The 16,775-nt window shown below is 41.7% G+C and overlaps 1 protein-coding gene across 6 annotated transcripts in view; it reads right to left on the bottom strand.

Annotated features, from left to right (window-relative positions):
- Window positions 1-7,671: 7,671 nt before the first annotated feature.
- The window catches only part of LOC137158067 (protein FAM169B-like), a 48,844-nt gene continuing 39,740 nt past the window's right edge, over window positions 7,672-16,775 (bottom strand). For 4 of the 6 annotated variants that reach the window (XM_067555619.1, XM_067555617.1, XM_067555622.1 and 1 more), the window contains 3 exons: window positions 14,064-14,192; window positions 9,597-9,700; window positions 7,672-8,740 (listed from right to left, as the gene is read on the bottom strand). In XM_067555619.1, coding sequence (XP_067411720.1) covers window positions 8,516-8,740; window positions 9,597-9,700; window positions 14,064-14,192 — 458 coding nt within the window. In that variant the 3' untranslated portion in view covers window positions 7,672-8,515. The remainder of the gene's footprint in view (window positions 8,741-9,596; window positions 9,701-14,063; window positions 14,193-16,775) is intronic. The other 2 variants (XM_067555621.1, XM_067555623.1) reach the window with 1 other exon arrangement.

Below are 16,775 nucleotides of genomic sequence, written 5' to 3'. Positions count from 1 at the left end.
TTACATACAGGGCTCCTTGTGCCAGTCGTCCAAGCAGCTTTGGATTCAAAATGTAATTTCAAATTATTTTTGCTTCTGGAATTTTTAATACACCATGTAAGTGAAAAATACTTTTGGAAGCTGAGGGGAAAAGTTCACGGCCCCTTTTTCTAAGGTGAAGATTCACAGCAGCAGGAACACTGGAGCAAAGTGCAATAATGCCATCTACTGTACATCCCAGAAAACGCTGGCTCTTCATCTAACATTTAACTGCTGATGAGATCAATGTTTCAGGACAAGGAATCTTTTAATCATAATGAAAATGTGACCTTGACTGATCTGAGGTCACCTTACATTAATACAGTCTTCACAGCTTTTTTAATAATACAATTAATGATTGCCACCATACCATTAAAAGAATTAAAAACCAAAAAGTTTACAGAGTATTGACCTATTCAGTTGCAGTTTTAAATATAACCTCAGTGCAACATAGACGTTTCCCTCCTCCCCTCAGTTCTTAAACTCCAAGATACATAATTTCTTAGATGCCTTGTTCTGCTTGTGCTCATGGATATTACAGTTTTATGGAAGATTTGGATAAAGAGGGTATCTCCTTTCTGATTGGCCTCCCCTTTTTATCTTGGGAACTTACGTTGTGGAGCTCAGACTAGGACAGCTTACACTTCAGTAAAGAGAACATAACATTAATTAGGAAGGCCCAGAAGCACATGGGCCACCTGGATTCCCCAAATCCCAGGGTCTCACTCTTTTCCTTAATCTACTAGCTATTTAAATCTTTGCAGCCTCTTTGCAAACAACTGGAAATCTGAAAGGACTTTACAAAAAAAAGTCTGGGATATTTCCAGACGTACGTTTGTCTTCAGAGATCTCTTTCTTCCAGCACAAGTGACCCAGCCATTGACCCTACATGGCATTCCTTAATTGCGGGGGCAGGGCAAGGTGGCACGACACGTTACTGCACTAGCCTTTCACCCCTGCAAAACTAGGTTCAAGCCAGTTCTTCATCCGGAGCGTGGTGGTTGCTCCCTTGAAGTTCCCTTCCCCCCTTTGTCTCTCTACAATCTGGCACAGTTCACAACCAGACGCAGTTTGAGGTCAAAAGCTGGTATTTCAGGCCTGATGCACGTCGGCAAGGCCATGGGGAAGGGGGCATGGCACGGCACGGCACGGCACCTGCCTGCACTGTAGCCGGTGTGAGCCCCAACGTTCATTAAAATGTTTAATTTTTAGGAGGACTGGCATTTTTCCATGAAGTTTTATGTCAACAGAGCTGCTTTCAAGGCTTTTGATACACTGTGTATACAGACTGGCAGGACAGGTCAGTCCAGGGTAAGGAATTTGGAATGGACGGCAGACATTGGCCGGAAAAGTATGGAAAAGCAGAGATGGCGCAGGCTCACTGCTGTGCCGGGATGCGATTCGGAATGCACTACAAGCAAGTGGAAGCAGAAGCATGCGTGAGAAAGGCAGATGAAACCAAGGGACTATGAAACATCTGTAACAATGAAAACAAGACTAAATTCATGTCCTCCCCCAATCAGCTACTGTCCTGGGTTTGGGTTCATCTTTGGGCTTCGGCAAAGTTGCTTGTTTCTGATCTGAGTCACACAGATCCACAGCTCTGCATATATACTCTTGTATCAAACCTCCAGAACAAGGGGGTGTTTTACACTGGCACTGCGGGGCCCTAAGCGACTGAGCGCTGGCTTCCTCCATGCATTTCCAGTGACTGTGCCTTTTTTGTTTGCCCAAGGTTGGACTAACCGATTGCCCCAATTGTCCAGTGGGGTGAGGACAAGAAGTGAGATATCAGGTCATCCACTTAGATTGTACATTCCTTGGGGCAGGTGTCTTTTTGTTCTGTGTTTGTACAGTGCCTAGCACAATGGGGGTCCCAGTATATAAGTAGGGCTCCGAGTTGCTTTAATAAAACAAAAAACCAGCAACAGTTACATCCCCTTCAGACCCCATTGCTGAGAAGGAAGAGGAAAAATTACCTCCCTCTCTAGTCCCACTGAGTGAGAGATTGGCCCAGCTTCTGAGTTGCTAAATCAGCATAAGCCTGTGGACAGGCAAAATCATGGAGGCCCAAGAGACCATTGCATTTGCTTCTGTCTAGTACTAGCTCTGTTTTTGGTACGACTCCATCTTCCCGTACATCAGCACTCTCCTCCAAGACTGCAATATCACTCCACGAACCCAGGGCCACACCTGGAAAGAGCATAGCCTCATCCTTCTACTAGAGACCAAAGCACTTGGCTCCGGCCACCCCAAACGTTCATCCCTCCCTCCCGTCTCCAGCCTGGCAGCAGTGTACAATGAAATACATTCGACTTCCCCCAAGAGTATTTCTTACCTGTAGGTGCTGGTGTCTCTGACAACTTAACTGCGTAGGCAGGACATGCTCAATATCTCTTACAGAAGCTTCTGATGTCTACAGGGAGCAGGATCCCTTCCTGACCTTTTCTCCTGCTATTCTGATAGTTTTGTTCAGTATTTCGCAGAGCTACTCCTCACCATTCCATACACACAAAGGAGGTCAAACTAGCAGAAGTGACTTGTGCCAAAGGCTTTGGCCTCCTCCAAGCAAAGGATGAAAATGAAGATATTTGTGCTTGTGACATGCAGCTAAAAGAGAGACAATATAAGCCTTTCACTCCAATTGATTTACCCACCAGCCATCTACACAAAGTAGGATAAAAGCAGCATTTCAGCCTGCATTACAGCAGATGGGCTCTGCAGACAGCACCAGAGAAAGAGCTTTAAAAGCGATTGAACCAGCCCCAGAATCTGGAGGTGGGGGGGAAGCGTGGAATCGGGATGTTATTTAATATTGTGCAGTTTGGAGATGTTTTAGATGCATCTTAGTTAAGATAGTCACCAAAAGAGCCGACCAAGACAAAAAAAATTAAACAAAATAACTTGGAAAATTAGCCAGTCTAAACAATTGTTAGGAAAATGTATTTCTCCCTCTGCCTCCCCAGGTCGCACAAAGCTGGGAGAGGGATTATTATTTCCATGCAGTGAGGTTTATGGACATGCCGGGCATCGGTGTTCTCCAAAGGCAACCAATTCAGTTAAGTGGAAGTCAGTCCAGCTGACCAGAGGCTGCATATACTGACAAGGCGTGCTCATTCTCTCCAGGTCACCGAACTTTAACATACCTTGGGACTGAGTTATTAACTTTCAAATCAAATAGCAATGGCAGGATATTTATTTACCTTCAAATATATTTACAGCATCAAATGTTATGATCACGACAAATGAAACATTTCTCAGCCAGGATGATCCTCTCAGACAGAAAAAAGTTCAACTTCATCTATGCACCAGGAGGATGGGAGAAAAGAATCTTTCTGGATGGAGATTATTGATCTTCAAGAAACTATACCTTCATGTCAAATTAAAACTTGAAATAAGCTCACAATGGAAAAGCTCAATAGAACAATGATAAAGGCTAAGGCAAACAGAGGTAATTAAAGTGGGACTTTAGCATCAAGTCAGAAAACAAGTGAAAACTAACAAAGAGGTTTGTAATGAAATTGTAGTTTTGTCTTCAGTGCATTTAAATTATGTTGGATGGTTGTAACAGCAGAAGTATAAGGGAAAAAATGAGCTGAAAAGGATTTTCTCCTTGGAAATATTGATTCCTTCTTGGTCTGCAGCATCATCAATACGTAAATCTTGTCAGCGATCCTGTTAGGCAGACAAAACTTCAAACTCTCCCCTTCCCTTCTTCATCCATAGCAAAGGACACCAAAGATGTGATTTAATGGATTAATATTTTCATATTTAAACCATCCCAATTTGGTTATTGAGCTAAATGATCTATCTGGATCACCCCTTACTTAAGAAAATGGGTCAACACAAATCAATCACAATTAAGGTGGACACTCTGTTCTGAGCACAACATTGTACCTTTTATTTGGGCAGTAGCACAAGCTGAAGGTGCGATGTTAGTCTAGTTCAAGTTCACCACTGACTCACCATGTGACCTTGGGTATCTCACCGCGCTGAGTCAACTGACCCATATGAAAAATGGGTAGAATACTTGCTGAATTCATAGGAGCTCAATTTATGCTTCTAAATCGCTGAAGATCCTTACGTTAAAAAGTGTAATAAGAGTGCAAAGAATTATTCACTTTGAAATATCTGCCTTAAATATCTGAAGATGGTTGGGAAGGAGGGTGCAAGAATCACCAGTCAGTGCATCCACCATAACACTCGAATTTAACTATTCATTTAACTATATCATTCTGGTTACATAACATGTTTTCTCCTAATGGAATGGACACAAAAGAGGTTTAGTTGCTAAGGAAAAAAATTGTCCTGAAAAGGCCCTGGCGCCCCATCTTTGCTTTCTCATACAGAGTTCGGAGTCATAGCACGTTAGGTGAGGGTAGTTACTATATTCAAGCAAATCAAACATTTTCATGACTTCTGAAGCAAAGGCTGAGGTAGGCAGGGAAGGATCAGAAACAGATACAACATTTCGGGCATTTGTCAACCATAATAGGCTATTGATCAGGTGATAACTTTAGAGAAAGTAGCCAGAAGGCTCCAAAGTATATTTTGCATCTCTCGATATCATTCACTGATAGGCCTGAGAAAACTATGAAGGGCATGGAAAACTTCAAGTCAAGCTTCTTTCTACAGGGCACAGTCCGTGTATATTGAGTATTCAATCTGACTCCGTGACTTTATCTTAGACAGCCTCTTTTGTACCCTATTCATTCCTTCCGTGTTCCAGTAATGCTGCTAAAAGCTCAGGTAAAACAAGATCATGTTTGAATTCCTGGCACCATCACGTGCAGAGCATGCTAGGGCACTGTGGAGTTTTTAAGCTGTACTATGGTGCCACCTTGTGGTAATACTAAATAAAATACTGGCACCAACTCAGGATTAACGTGTACTAACCGTGACAATTCTGGCTGTAGGAGGAATGCATGGAGAATGATCTATAGCTCCAAATTTCTTGGCATCCTGTTCAAACTTTACAGTGCATGCTCATTGTTAGGACACTTAGGGATCTGTGGTATAAAGATACGACTGGTATCACATCTTAGCTCACGCTCCCCCTGCTAGGATGCAGGACTGTATCCTGGAAAGCAGTGACCCAGAAACAAATTTAGGGGTTCTGGTGAGTAACCAACTGAACATGATCTTCCAGGGCAATAGCATAGCTAAGAGGGATAAAGTAATCCTTGGACGTATAAAGAACGGCATATCAAGGAATGGTGTGATCTCCGTGTATGGCATTAGGGAAAGCATTTCTGGACTAGTATGTCCATTTCTAGTGCCCACACTTCGACAAGGATATTGAAAAACTGGAAAGGGTTCAGAAAAGAGCTACAGGATTGAGTCAAGGTCTGGGAAAAGCTGCCTTCCGGTGATGGACCAAAGAGGCTCCATTTATTTCAGTTAAGAGGTGACGATGACAGTCTGTGAGTGCCTACATGGAGAGAAGATTTCTGATCGTACAGGATGCTAATCTAGCCAAAAAGGCATAATATGATCCATCACTGGAAGCTGATGCTAGATAATTCACACTGGAAATAAGGGGCACATTTTAAAAAGTGAAGGTACTTAACCATTAGAACAATTTACCTTGGATGTGGTGCATCCTTCATTACTTTAAGACTTTAAATAAAAGACATGCTCTATTTCAACCAGAAGTTATGGGCTCAATGCAGAAATCAATTGGTGGAAGTCTCTGGCTTGTGTTATGCAGGAGGTCAGTCTAGATAATCATAGTAGAATCTATGAATCTACATTTCAGACCCTTGATTTTGTTGGCATCCACCATGGGTATCTACCTATATGACTCTGCTAGTGCTTACTTCAGAGGTGAACTGTTTTATTTCTGGGTGAATTTTTAGCCCTGATGTTCCTAAGGACTAGCAGGAGGCAAATTCAGGGCAAATTTCACCTCAGATCTGCCAACAGTCCTGTCCTCACACACACAACTCTTCCTCTCCACTCTCCCCTAAGCAGAAGCACTAATTGTGTTGTGATGATGGAGATGTGGACACCACTAGGGGGTAGCTTAGGGGCCAAGATGAACATCAAAGAGCTTGGATGCTTAATCCAAACTTTTGAATCTTTATTCAAACTTCCAAGCACTACCAAAGTGTTCTCTTTCTAAACAATTCAGGTCTCCATCCTGCAAAATGTTTTAGTCCTGAGTGAAAGGCAAATTTTGTGCTGGATGTTCTGTTATGAGAGGACAGTTACTTTGGTTTAAGGCCCTGAGATGGGACTCAAGAGATGCATATTCTGTTTCTGCCACAGAAATCATGTGACTTCATTTCACCTCTCTGTGCTGCAGTTCAGTAGCTGCAAACGAGATATTTCCCTACCTTACTGAACTGTTGCGAGGATAAATCCATTCCCGCATGTGATGTGCTCATTGACACCCACCATACAAAAACCTATCAATGAACAAAAATTAGTTCAGTCCCATCCCTAGTTGAGATTACCAAACTACATGGACTACAGAGCTGAACAAATGGTTCTCAAAAATGGAAGACTGGCGCATTACCCTAATGCATCACGTAAGACTCTAATACACAAACAGTTAAGGCTAGCCAAGAATCAATTGCAGGTCTTAACTCCTAAATGCATCAGAAACCTTAATGCACACAAAGGAGGTTAGTACTCAGACTGGGACATCCTTTAAGTCAGATGTGCTAAAGAGACCCTTTTGTAGTAGTTCTATATCTCCGATAATATACAGATTACAAAGAGAGAGACAGAAAGCACACGCATGCTGTGAGGGGGAGAAGAATGGGTAGCAAGCCTACTTTCTTATGTAGCATTTATCATTGAGACAGATGCAGCCTGCAGCATGGCACCCTTGGTTTGCTAGCTCAGAACCCCCAGCTGTGATGCTCTATTGGGTGTAAATAATGGGTTAGTTTCTGTCTTCCTTTGTTTTCAATGCTTGTGTTTGGTCTCCTTCATTTGATGGGAAGGGCAGATGAACCAAACATGGGACCTCCTTAAATCACACAATCTGGAAGAGAATTGTTACCTGTGGTTAGCTGGCATTTTGTCTGTGGTAAGAGAAAGTGCAGTGAGTTTACTAGTTTCGGGGCTGTTGCTAATTACAAGCCAGCCTGCAGTCTGTCAACACACAGAGAACTTCGTCCCATCAGAGTTGAACCTTGGCTCACCTTTAGGATATGCCCATTACCTTGTTATCCATTTCTCCTGAAAGGTGTGTTACTTGGAAAATAAAGAGCTCAATCAGCAAAAGCAGAGGAAGAGAATCCTTTCACGCTTGGAAAAATCATCCAGGAACAACTAGGAAACCAGCATGTGGCTCATTGGGCCCCAGAGGGGGAGAACAGAAATTCAACTTCAATACACTGACCACTTGATGTTTCGTGTTTTACTGCAAGAGTTTCTAGGTATGGAATTAATTTCACCAATTAGATGTCTCCCCACTCCACATATACTATATTGTCCATCCCTTTTATTCCAACTTAACAAGTTCAAACAGTGCACTGGGGTGAATTTCACCCACAGGGAACATTAGATCCATGACAAATGTTGAAAACCTTTAAGTGTCCAACCATTAATGTAACATCCACTGTAGCGACACATCCAACCGGTGCAGCAGCAGAGGCTGGTTGTAGGGATAGAATTAAGCACTGCCTTGCATTGACTTATGTATTAGTAAATAAAGCATTGCTGATACATCAGTAAGTCAAGCTAGTACAACACCACACCCACTACCTTGCAAGGCCACTGAAAGGTGGAGGGTTTTTTTTTTAACCACATCATAACTTGTGCAAGCTGGTGAGACGCATTATCACTATATTTTCTTTTATTGCAAAGCATTAGGAGCTTGTCTACATGAAATACAATATATGAGATAAGCAGTGCACACAAAGTTCCTGCATTTGTGACTTAAATTATATATACAATTTGATCTCAGTGTCTAAACTTAAAGGCAATTTATGCACTGTAGCTTTCTCTCTGTGTCTCCGTAGCAAACTTCCACATTGAGGTAGACCATGGGGTTTTTGTCCCTCCTCCCCATCCACTTTATAGCTTAAGGCACATTTTTCTGCTGGAAAAGCTCAGCTGAAAGAATTTCCAGATCAATTGTTCTTTTTGAAAGGGAGGTTACACAGCTGTCATTCTGATACCAACCTGTGTTGCGGTATCTCCCTCGCATAATACAGGCTGTTGTTTCCATAGAAATATCTTCTTACATCAGTATCTACAAGCTTCCTAATTACTCCTTTCTAGACATCTCACGCGATCCATTAAAATCTTTTCAGAGTAAGGAAATAACTAGGCTCGACTACTATTTAATTTCTTGGAAGGAAGGAAAAGAAAAGGACAATTAGAAGAACAATAGGGTTATTTAAAAAAGCACCCAAGATTCAGAATATTTGCCTTGCAAAACACTCCTAATTAATCCGGAGAAATCTTAGTGTGTTTAAAGATTATGATTATTTTAGTCTTTTATGACTGCACAGTGAATCTTGTTCCTTGAGTGAAGCAATTAGGGCAACATTCGGAGATGCTTAGCACCCTTCTCTTCAAGCAGGCCCACTGTGCTTGCTCTTTTCCTGGATCCCTTACATTGCTGCATATCAGCTGCATCTTGACTAAAGTCCTCTTCCCTGGGAATTTGCAGGTGTAATGTCCCTGCTTCTCCTGCTGTGTTATCTTTATTGTCTTTGGCTTCTTGTGCCACTTTCCTAATATTGGGAATGCATTCACCTCCCTGAAATTAGAACCAAAACACAAGGATCATCCTGGTGTTATGAAAGCTATATACGGACAGTGTAAAAGCAATGATGGGCTCCTAATCCGAGATGCCCTTATAAACAGAAGGGACTTCAAAACATAGCCATTTGGTTTGTATATAACAGATCCCTGCTGTTCTGCACACATATTCAGAGCTGTCAGTATTAAGAAAACAACAAATTGATTTAGTTTAAGTAATTGTTGGGTGGCAACCTAAAGGAGAGAAGTAAGCACAATAACCATGGCTCTTAAATTTTACTCTTTGCTTTGTTTCTGACTCGCTCCTTATTTATTATTTGAAGAGCTTCATTATTTTGACTTGTTTCCTTGAGTAAATTTTATTGTGTTTATGGAGAACTGGTCCATTCAAATTGCCAAGATCATTTTAGGGCATGCTCCTGCAATGAGCTCTGTGTAGGCAGACCCCCTATATACGCAATTAAAAAGAGGGAGTTATAATTGCAAAGTGCTAAGCAACCTCAGTACAGGCGTTGTTACCACTCCACCTACTGTGTAGGAGTGCATGTATGCAGGTCAGTTCAGAAAGCCACTGCAGAGCTCATAATTTGGGTTTTGTGTGTTCCAGCTGTTATAGCTCATATACCTCAGTAAGAAGCAAAGTAAAAAACTTTAAATTATGATGGTTCTTTCATCACCTAGTCCTGAGAGCGATTACTGATTAGCCACATAAATCAACGGCCCAATGACAGAAGATCATCCATGGTTGTGTGTGTCAATCTCTCCTGTTTAGCCCTCCCTCCCCCCTGGTTCACTAAGCAGGGACAACATGATTATCAAAAGTGTATCATAAAATAACAAATTAATCACTGCACCTCATCCATCTGGCCTGCATCTAAATGTCTGAGTTCCGCACCCTGAGGTCTCTCTTCATGACAGCCCCCTTCTTCCTCTGACGCAGTTTGAGGAACTCTGTTTTCTGAGGGAAAGATCATAATGAAAGAATGTTGGTACAACTTCCATGGCAACAGTTTATCAAAAAAATACTTACAAGAGTCCTAGAACAATTTCAGTCCCTCTCCCCCCAATTTTGACAATTAACCCAGCCCAGTAACAAAAAAGAACCTTGTGCAATGGGTGACAATGTCACAAAAGATAAATGCATAGGTTTGGTCACAAGAGCTCCATTTTCTGACAGCCTCCCATACCCAAAATATTTATAGGTCCATCCATTTGAATGTGCAAAAATCCCATACCTGGCACTTCCACACGTAAAATTTTCTACATGTAAATATCGCATCGTCCACCTGCAAACATATACATCTGCTAGTGCCTTAGATGCATTTGAACATTTAGCCCTCATTTTCCACACCCGCACTTCTTCCCAGGTATAAATTACATCTGAAAATGTTTTTAATTATACTTGGCATTTCTGAGCCTCCACTATCTTGACATAAAGGGTCCTTATATGAAACAACAGCATGTGAGGCTAATTTTTGGGTGACTGTCCACCTCCATCCTTTCTGATTATTTTAGAAGAATTGTAATGGTTGAGACTGAAGCACGGCGTCTAATGTTTCCAGTGCCCAACAAATTAGCTCTGACTGAATCTGATTTTCTGACTATTAATTGGAGTAAAATGAGAACAGCGAGACCAGAAAAATAAATCATTAACACTGCCCTTAAGCTGTCACTATCCTATTCCCAGAAAGTGCTAAAATCTCAGAACATTCCTTGTGAACAGCTGCACTAAAATGTCATTGAAAACCTTTCTACCCTTAGGTTGAAAGTTTGTTCCGCTAAATGTAATCCATTTCTCAGAGAGTTCACTGGTCTGTAAGTTCCCTTTTAGACAATAAAAGTACTTTTTGTGATTCCCATAAAGCCTGGACAGCAATTATTTCCCATTTAATTTAGTCCAAATATAGTCTGCTTATCTTTTCACATGCAGCGGTGGTGTAGCCATGTTGGTCCCAGGATATTAGAGACAAGGTTGGGGAGGTTATATCTTTTAGTGGAACAACTTCTGTTGATAAGAGACACAAGCTTTGGCACTTACACAGAACTCTTCTTCAGCACATGGACCTGAAGAAAAGCTCTCTGTAAGCTCCAAAGTTTGTCTCTCTCGCCAACAGAAGTTGTTCCACTAAAAGATAACACCTCCCGCACTTTATCTTTCCACATTCATTTTATATTTGTAGACCTTCCATTCCTTCACTCAGTTACGCTAGAATTGCTGATTTCAGAGCCTGATTGGTTCAGCACCTAGGAGTCTTGCTACATATTCATTTTAAATTACTTTCACAGTCTCAGTCATCCTCTGTAGGCAAGTGCTGCTGCTCCTCTGTCACTGGAACTATTTGATATAAATGAACTTTGGCTGATTTTTCAAACAAAAATAAATGTATAGTGACTACTTCCAGTTCCGTGTACTGATGCACCAAAGAGCTTTTGTTTTTTATAGCTATATATTGATAAAAATTCAATAAACATGTTGAAAAGAACATATCAATCTAGGTTTCTCCTCTCACACATATCTACAAATGCGTGCATACCCAAACCTATGTACCATTCCTGGTGTACAGAGTGCTGTAGTTCAGTTGTGCTGCCACTAGATGAAGCTCTATATCCTTGCAAAATTACAATTCTGGTCTCTCCTTTGTGGGAACCTTTTGGGAACACATATTGCTGTAAAAGCCCTACAACATTATATGACAAGAATTTATTCCCCAACTCTCTGAAAAACAACATAGCATGCAACAGACGAGCTGCACACTTACAGTTATTAAGTAGCTTTCTTCTGCAGTGGAAAGGGATAGAGAAATTCAAGATCAGAACAGGATGGGAAGCTCATTAATTTTGGTGGCTGTTGTCACATGTCCCAACATTACTTGGTGATGATGATGAGCAACACTGCCTTGTGCTGACAGGATGCAGCACGGGGGAAGGGGAAACGGGAAGAAATAGATCCAAAAGACATTTATGTCCTTAAATAAGCCAAGCAAACATCTCTGTAGAGTTGGGTAAGGGCACCTCAAGTGCTCCATTCCACAATGTATCATTCACCTCTCTTTTCGCCTGCAAAAGCATGGTGCTGGTAACATAGGCTCCAATTCCGGTTTCCCTTAGCAGGGATGGGGAACCACTGGGGGGACAGATCTTTCTGTAGAGGAGATGGATAATGTGCACCCGAGCTGAGAGGAGCTTCTGCCTTTCCAACTACTAGCAGAAAGCGTGGTGCCGCATAAAGTTCTGCTGCTGCTCCCTCACCAGCCAAGAGGATCAGCACTTCCTCCACGCTCAGCGAGAGTTGAGGAAGCTGTCCCTCTCCTGGTAGTATGTACTATTTGTCCCATGCTCCCCTTTACATTAACTTCTGTATATGTAATATACCATGCTCTGGGAGATACACATACATGCTCATGCTATATACATACATATATACACACACACTCACAGATTTTATATATATGTATATCTAATAATACAGATATCACACACACTTTATTGTTTTAAACACACGATTTCTATGGTAGTGTGCGGTTCCACCGAAGATGGCAAAGTTAAAGCCAACTCAGCACATTCACACACTAGGAAAGGAATCGCTAATGAACTGAGAGCCAAAACCTGAGAATTTTTTTTTAAAAGCATATTTTACTAACTATTTATTGCCAAGCTAACTTGCTTCTACCATTTTCCGCTGCAGAGATCACATGACAGCTCAGAGTCTAGAGAAAAAGGGACTCATATGTTATACACTTTTCCTCTCCTCCCTCCACAAATACAGGTATCTCCATGCACTTACAAAACTGCCCAAGGCAGCTCTTGGGTCTTATTTGGAATTTTAATGACTCCCTTTTGGGTGGAGTCTCATTGAATAGCTCTGTAAAAAGTTTGTGAAGGCCAAGAAAATAAGAGGAAGTGATCCTCCTCCCAGCACCCGGTGTCCGTCTGCTGACCTGAATTTAGCCCCACTCAGTTGCCATAAGCAAACTGAACTGAGTATGACTAATTACAGGAAATAGCAACACCCGTTCTTCTTAGCTTAAATTTAAAACAAAAGAGGAACTTGGAAGACCACGTAACTGTGATGGTATTGGAGCCAGCGTGGGGCAAAATCCTGGCCTCTCTCTCCGATGGGGTCTGGTGAGGAGAGGAAATGCAGTGGCTAAACTGAGGGTCCCCAAGCCATCCTGCTTGTATGGGGCAGAATAGATCAGGGAAGGCATGGGGGCAATTTGCTCGGCAGCACTCTCTTCTGCTCACCCTGAAAGGTACAAGTCCTTCCTTAGGACTTGCTGCTGACTGTAGTAAGTATGAAGGCAGACTAGGGGCCTGCTGTACCACTAAGCCATCTGAACGGACGACCTTAGGTCTGTGGAACACAGGAGGCGCATTAGCAAGGTCCTCCTATGAGCTCTTAAGAAAACATGATGCGTGTTTCCTAGTCTGCTGCTGCCTGGATATTATTGTGGGGAGTGGAAGGGAAGAGGCTCTGACAAAGCAGGACTTTGCCCTTTATGAGGAACTTTGAATCCTGCAACTGCACCCCATCGAGTGGATGTCTACATTCTCCATGGATTGGATTAGTATCAGAGAGTGGCACTGCCAGCAGGTTTTAAGGAAGCTAGACATATTGTCCTTAAGTCATACTGGTTCCTTTTCTGATTATACAAACCAACCCATTTCTGTGACCCAAATATGGTGCTCTGCAATCTAAATGCAGTGGGCTGATTGTCGCCCTGGTGTAATGCACTGCAATGGAAGTTCCATCCACTTATGCCAGCCCTGCACTTTCTCAGTAGCCCTCGGAGTCTCTATAATTTGATTTCATTATCTCCGAATCTCTAATCCTAGCCCTGTTTACTAGATATTTGGGTCCTCTTTTGAGGATTACCAAGTAATGGGCTGTACGGTGAGGAACACAGATTATTTTTCCCCAATTGAACACAAAAGAAGAAGGAACCTTAAAGTTTATGTAATGGAATGGCATGAAAATTGCCTCTGAACAGTGAATTCGGTAACTCATATCCCCACAGCTCTAGAAATGCTTTCTATTTGCTTTTAAATGCACCTGTGCATTTTTTACATACTAGAGCTTTGGGGCCTAACCATAGACTTTTTGCACATATGCCACCCACCCTGAGAGTTGAGAGGTATCTGTCATCTCTGAGTCAAATAAAAAGACAATGTGCTGAACTGCATGCTTAGCGCTTTCTCCACAAATGGCCTGCAAACGAGAAGCAGCAGAATTTTATCATCAGTAAGTAAACTTAGCTTTTAACTGTGAAGTTTAAATAACTGACCGTGACAAGGAGAAGTCCGCACTATTTGTAACTCACTTTCTGAAAGGGCCGGTTCCAGCTGAATCTTTAACCAGACACTAACACGCTGGCTCCAGTCCCCTGGTGCCTCCACCTCCCACAATCGCTCCTGCTCCTCTGGGTGGGTCTGCAAGAATTTCTGGCAAACTGAATAGGAAATTCAAGCAGGGGATGGGGGTAAGAGAAGGGGAAGCATTAGTGAGTTCAGTATCAGTATCACCAAGCTTCAGCCATTGGGATGTTCTTACAGGTGTTGTATTTGGGTGTGTTCTCTCTCTTCCCACACTTCATTCTCTCTTACACAGCGCCCAACATTGTGGGATTTGAGTACCTATACCTGACTGGAGGTACCCTGCATGGTGAACATCTATTCAAGGCAACTGAAGTTTCTTCAGCAACAACGGAATAATATTAAGAATCTGCCTGGAGCTAACAAACAAAAAAAAGACAAAGGCTGAATTAAGTCTCCCACTCTGCTCTTTTCTTACCCTATTGAGCCTAGGTATGGCAGGAGCCTTTTAAAAACACGGGCTAAAGGGTCACTGCATGGGGGTTTGTAATGGGAATCGATGTTGTTATATTAGCAACCATTCTGCATCTTCTCACTGAGGATGAATAAAGAACATACTTTAAGAGGCAGGAGAAGACAGATGTTTATTAGGCATGAAATTCCATCCTTTTGTCCTTTAAAGTCCCTCTTTGAAATGCATTCCTTCACAGAGTCATAATAAATCTTATCTCTCCCTACAGCAAATTGTTATCAAATCAGACCACTGTAAATAAAAACTCATGCAACCAACAAAATTAGCACTTGAGCCTCACGGGTCATATTGCATATTGTATCTGTGTGATGTCAAGATCACAGTCTTTTTTGGGACCATATCTCTAGAATACTCAGCACACAACTGGAGGTATACAAATAATAGCATGTACACCAAGTGGGGTCTGCAGAATCACAGTGAGCATTAATTAGCAGGACACTCCTGGGAAGAAATTAATGATAACTCTGTCCTACTGTCTAATGTGAGACTGCTTTCTGGTGGACATTCAGGGGTCTTTTACTTACTGGGGTGAGTGAGAAAAGCCTGAAACAGGAGGAACTGACAGAGAGAACAGATGTAGCTGAGGTAAAAGTATAACTTCCTTGTGAAACCTTGGTCCTATTCATATTCCAGCCGCATTCTGTAGACTCAGAACATTCATATAATTTGGATAAGTATCCAAATTTAGGGCTGTTTATTCATATCAAACCCAAACCTGTCTTCTTTGGAGGTTTTCCCCATTGCAAGTTGCAGAGCCGAAGTGAGGAAACTGCCAACAGAATTTATGCTGTTAGTGTATCCTGTTAGGAGTGATGAAGTGTTGCATTTCTAAATTAAACAGGTATTTTTAAACCCCTCTCAATCACCTTTCCATCAGCTCCTGCTCATGTCTCCTGAGTCAAGTTAAGTTGTTTAAGATAATAATGCGTGATCACTTCATGATACACTTTGTCCCTGCACTCTAGCTAGTTCATCAAACCATGGAGAGAGTTCGAAAAGCTCATTTATCTTTAATGTTTAACTGGATTTTGTAGTTTTCTTTTTTTAAATCCCATCATCTTGTAAGTAAACATCTGCCTCATAATCAGGAGTGATCATTGTCATCAGTTCTACTCCAGGATAAAAGCCAAATCAATTTCTTCAGCAAGAAATTCCAGGAGTGATAAGTACAGTGACAACAAAATGCTCAGTCATGGCTTTATTGCTCCTTTTTAGACCTGTACAGCCCAGAGTGGGATTATTATATAAGAAATGTTAATGAGAAGTGCTCACATTTAGTAAAAGGATATTTAGGGGGCACCAGGTTGCAGTCCTCAGCCCAATGCAACAGAACTTCCACTTATTTCAATAAGACCAGGATTTCACCCTTAGTATTTAATATTTATGTTTACAGAGAGACCTAGAGATCCCAAGCAGGATCAGAGCCCAACTCTGCTAGGCACTCTACAAACACAGGCAGACACGCAGTCCTAGCCCTTAACCTTAGCCCCAAACCTACCAGAGATGAAAAACTAACTCTTAGGATGCACCATGAGTGCTTACAAACAAATCTCAAAATGCAGCATGTATAAACCATACAATGCATGCCATCGGAAACCCTGTTTTGTTGGATGAAGAAAAATAATGGAGTCTGTAATCTGTATTATTTCTTCCTCTGCATTAAGAGGACACAGTACCCTAGAGAAAGCTGGGTGAGGAGGGAGAGATGTGAATGTGTAATATGCTCAATTATCTATGTGTTAGCTGTGCATGGTGTATACAGATATATACATTTCAGACAAACAGAGCAGCGTACAACTGCATGTACTGAGGGACTGAGAAAGACTAGAGTGAATAAAAGTTTTATTGGCATTAATTAGGGCTGACTAAAAACATGAGTGGGTAACAAAGACATCCCAAACAAGTTGCAGTAAGACCCACCCTTATGCCACACCATATGATCAGGTATATGCTTTATGCCACATATTTAACAAAGGGATATTTTATAAATGTTTTGGAGATTTTTAAAATCATTTTATTATTACAGCTATTTTATGTAAGCTTCCACCTGAAACTCCAGGCTTTGCTTGTGTAACCAACTGGACAGGAGTGAAAATTATAACTAATATTTTAAAAAAGTATTTCAGCTGTTACAAAAGTTGCTCGGAGATTTGGAATGAAAGAAATAGTATCTGCAAGGGGGATTAGT

The sequence above is a fragment of the Emydura macquarii genome, unplaced genomic scaffold, assembly GCF_026122565.2.
Source record: "Emydura macquarii macquarii isolate MOO-44397 ecotype Brisbane River unplaced genomic scaffold, CSIRO-AGI_Emac_v2 contig_1644, whole genome shotgun sequence".
Lineage (NCBI taxonomy): Eukaryota > Metazoa > Chordata > Testudines > Chelidae > Emydura > Emydura macquarii.
Note: the sequence above shows the minus strand (reverse complement) of the source record. Positions and strands in the feature narration are given on the sequence as shown.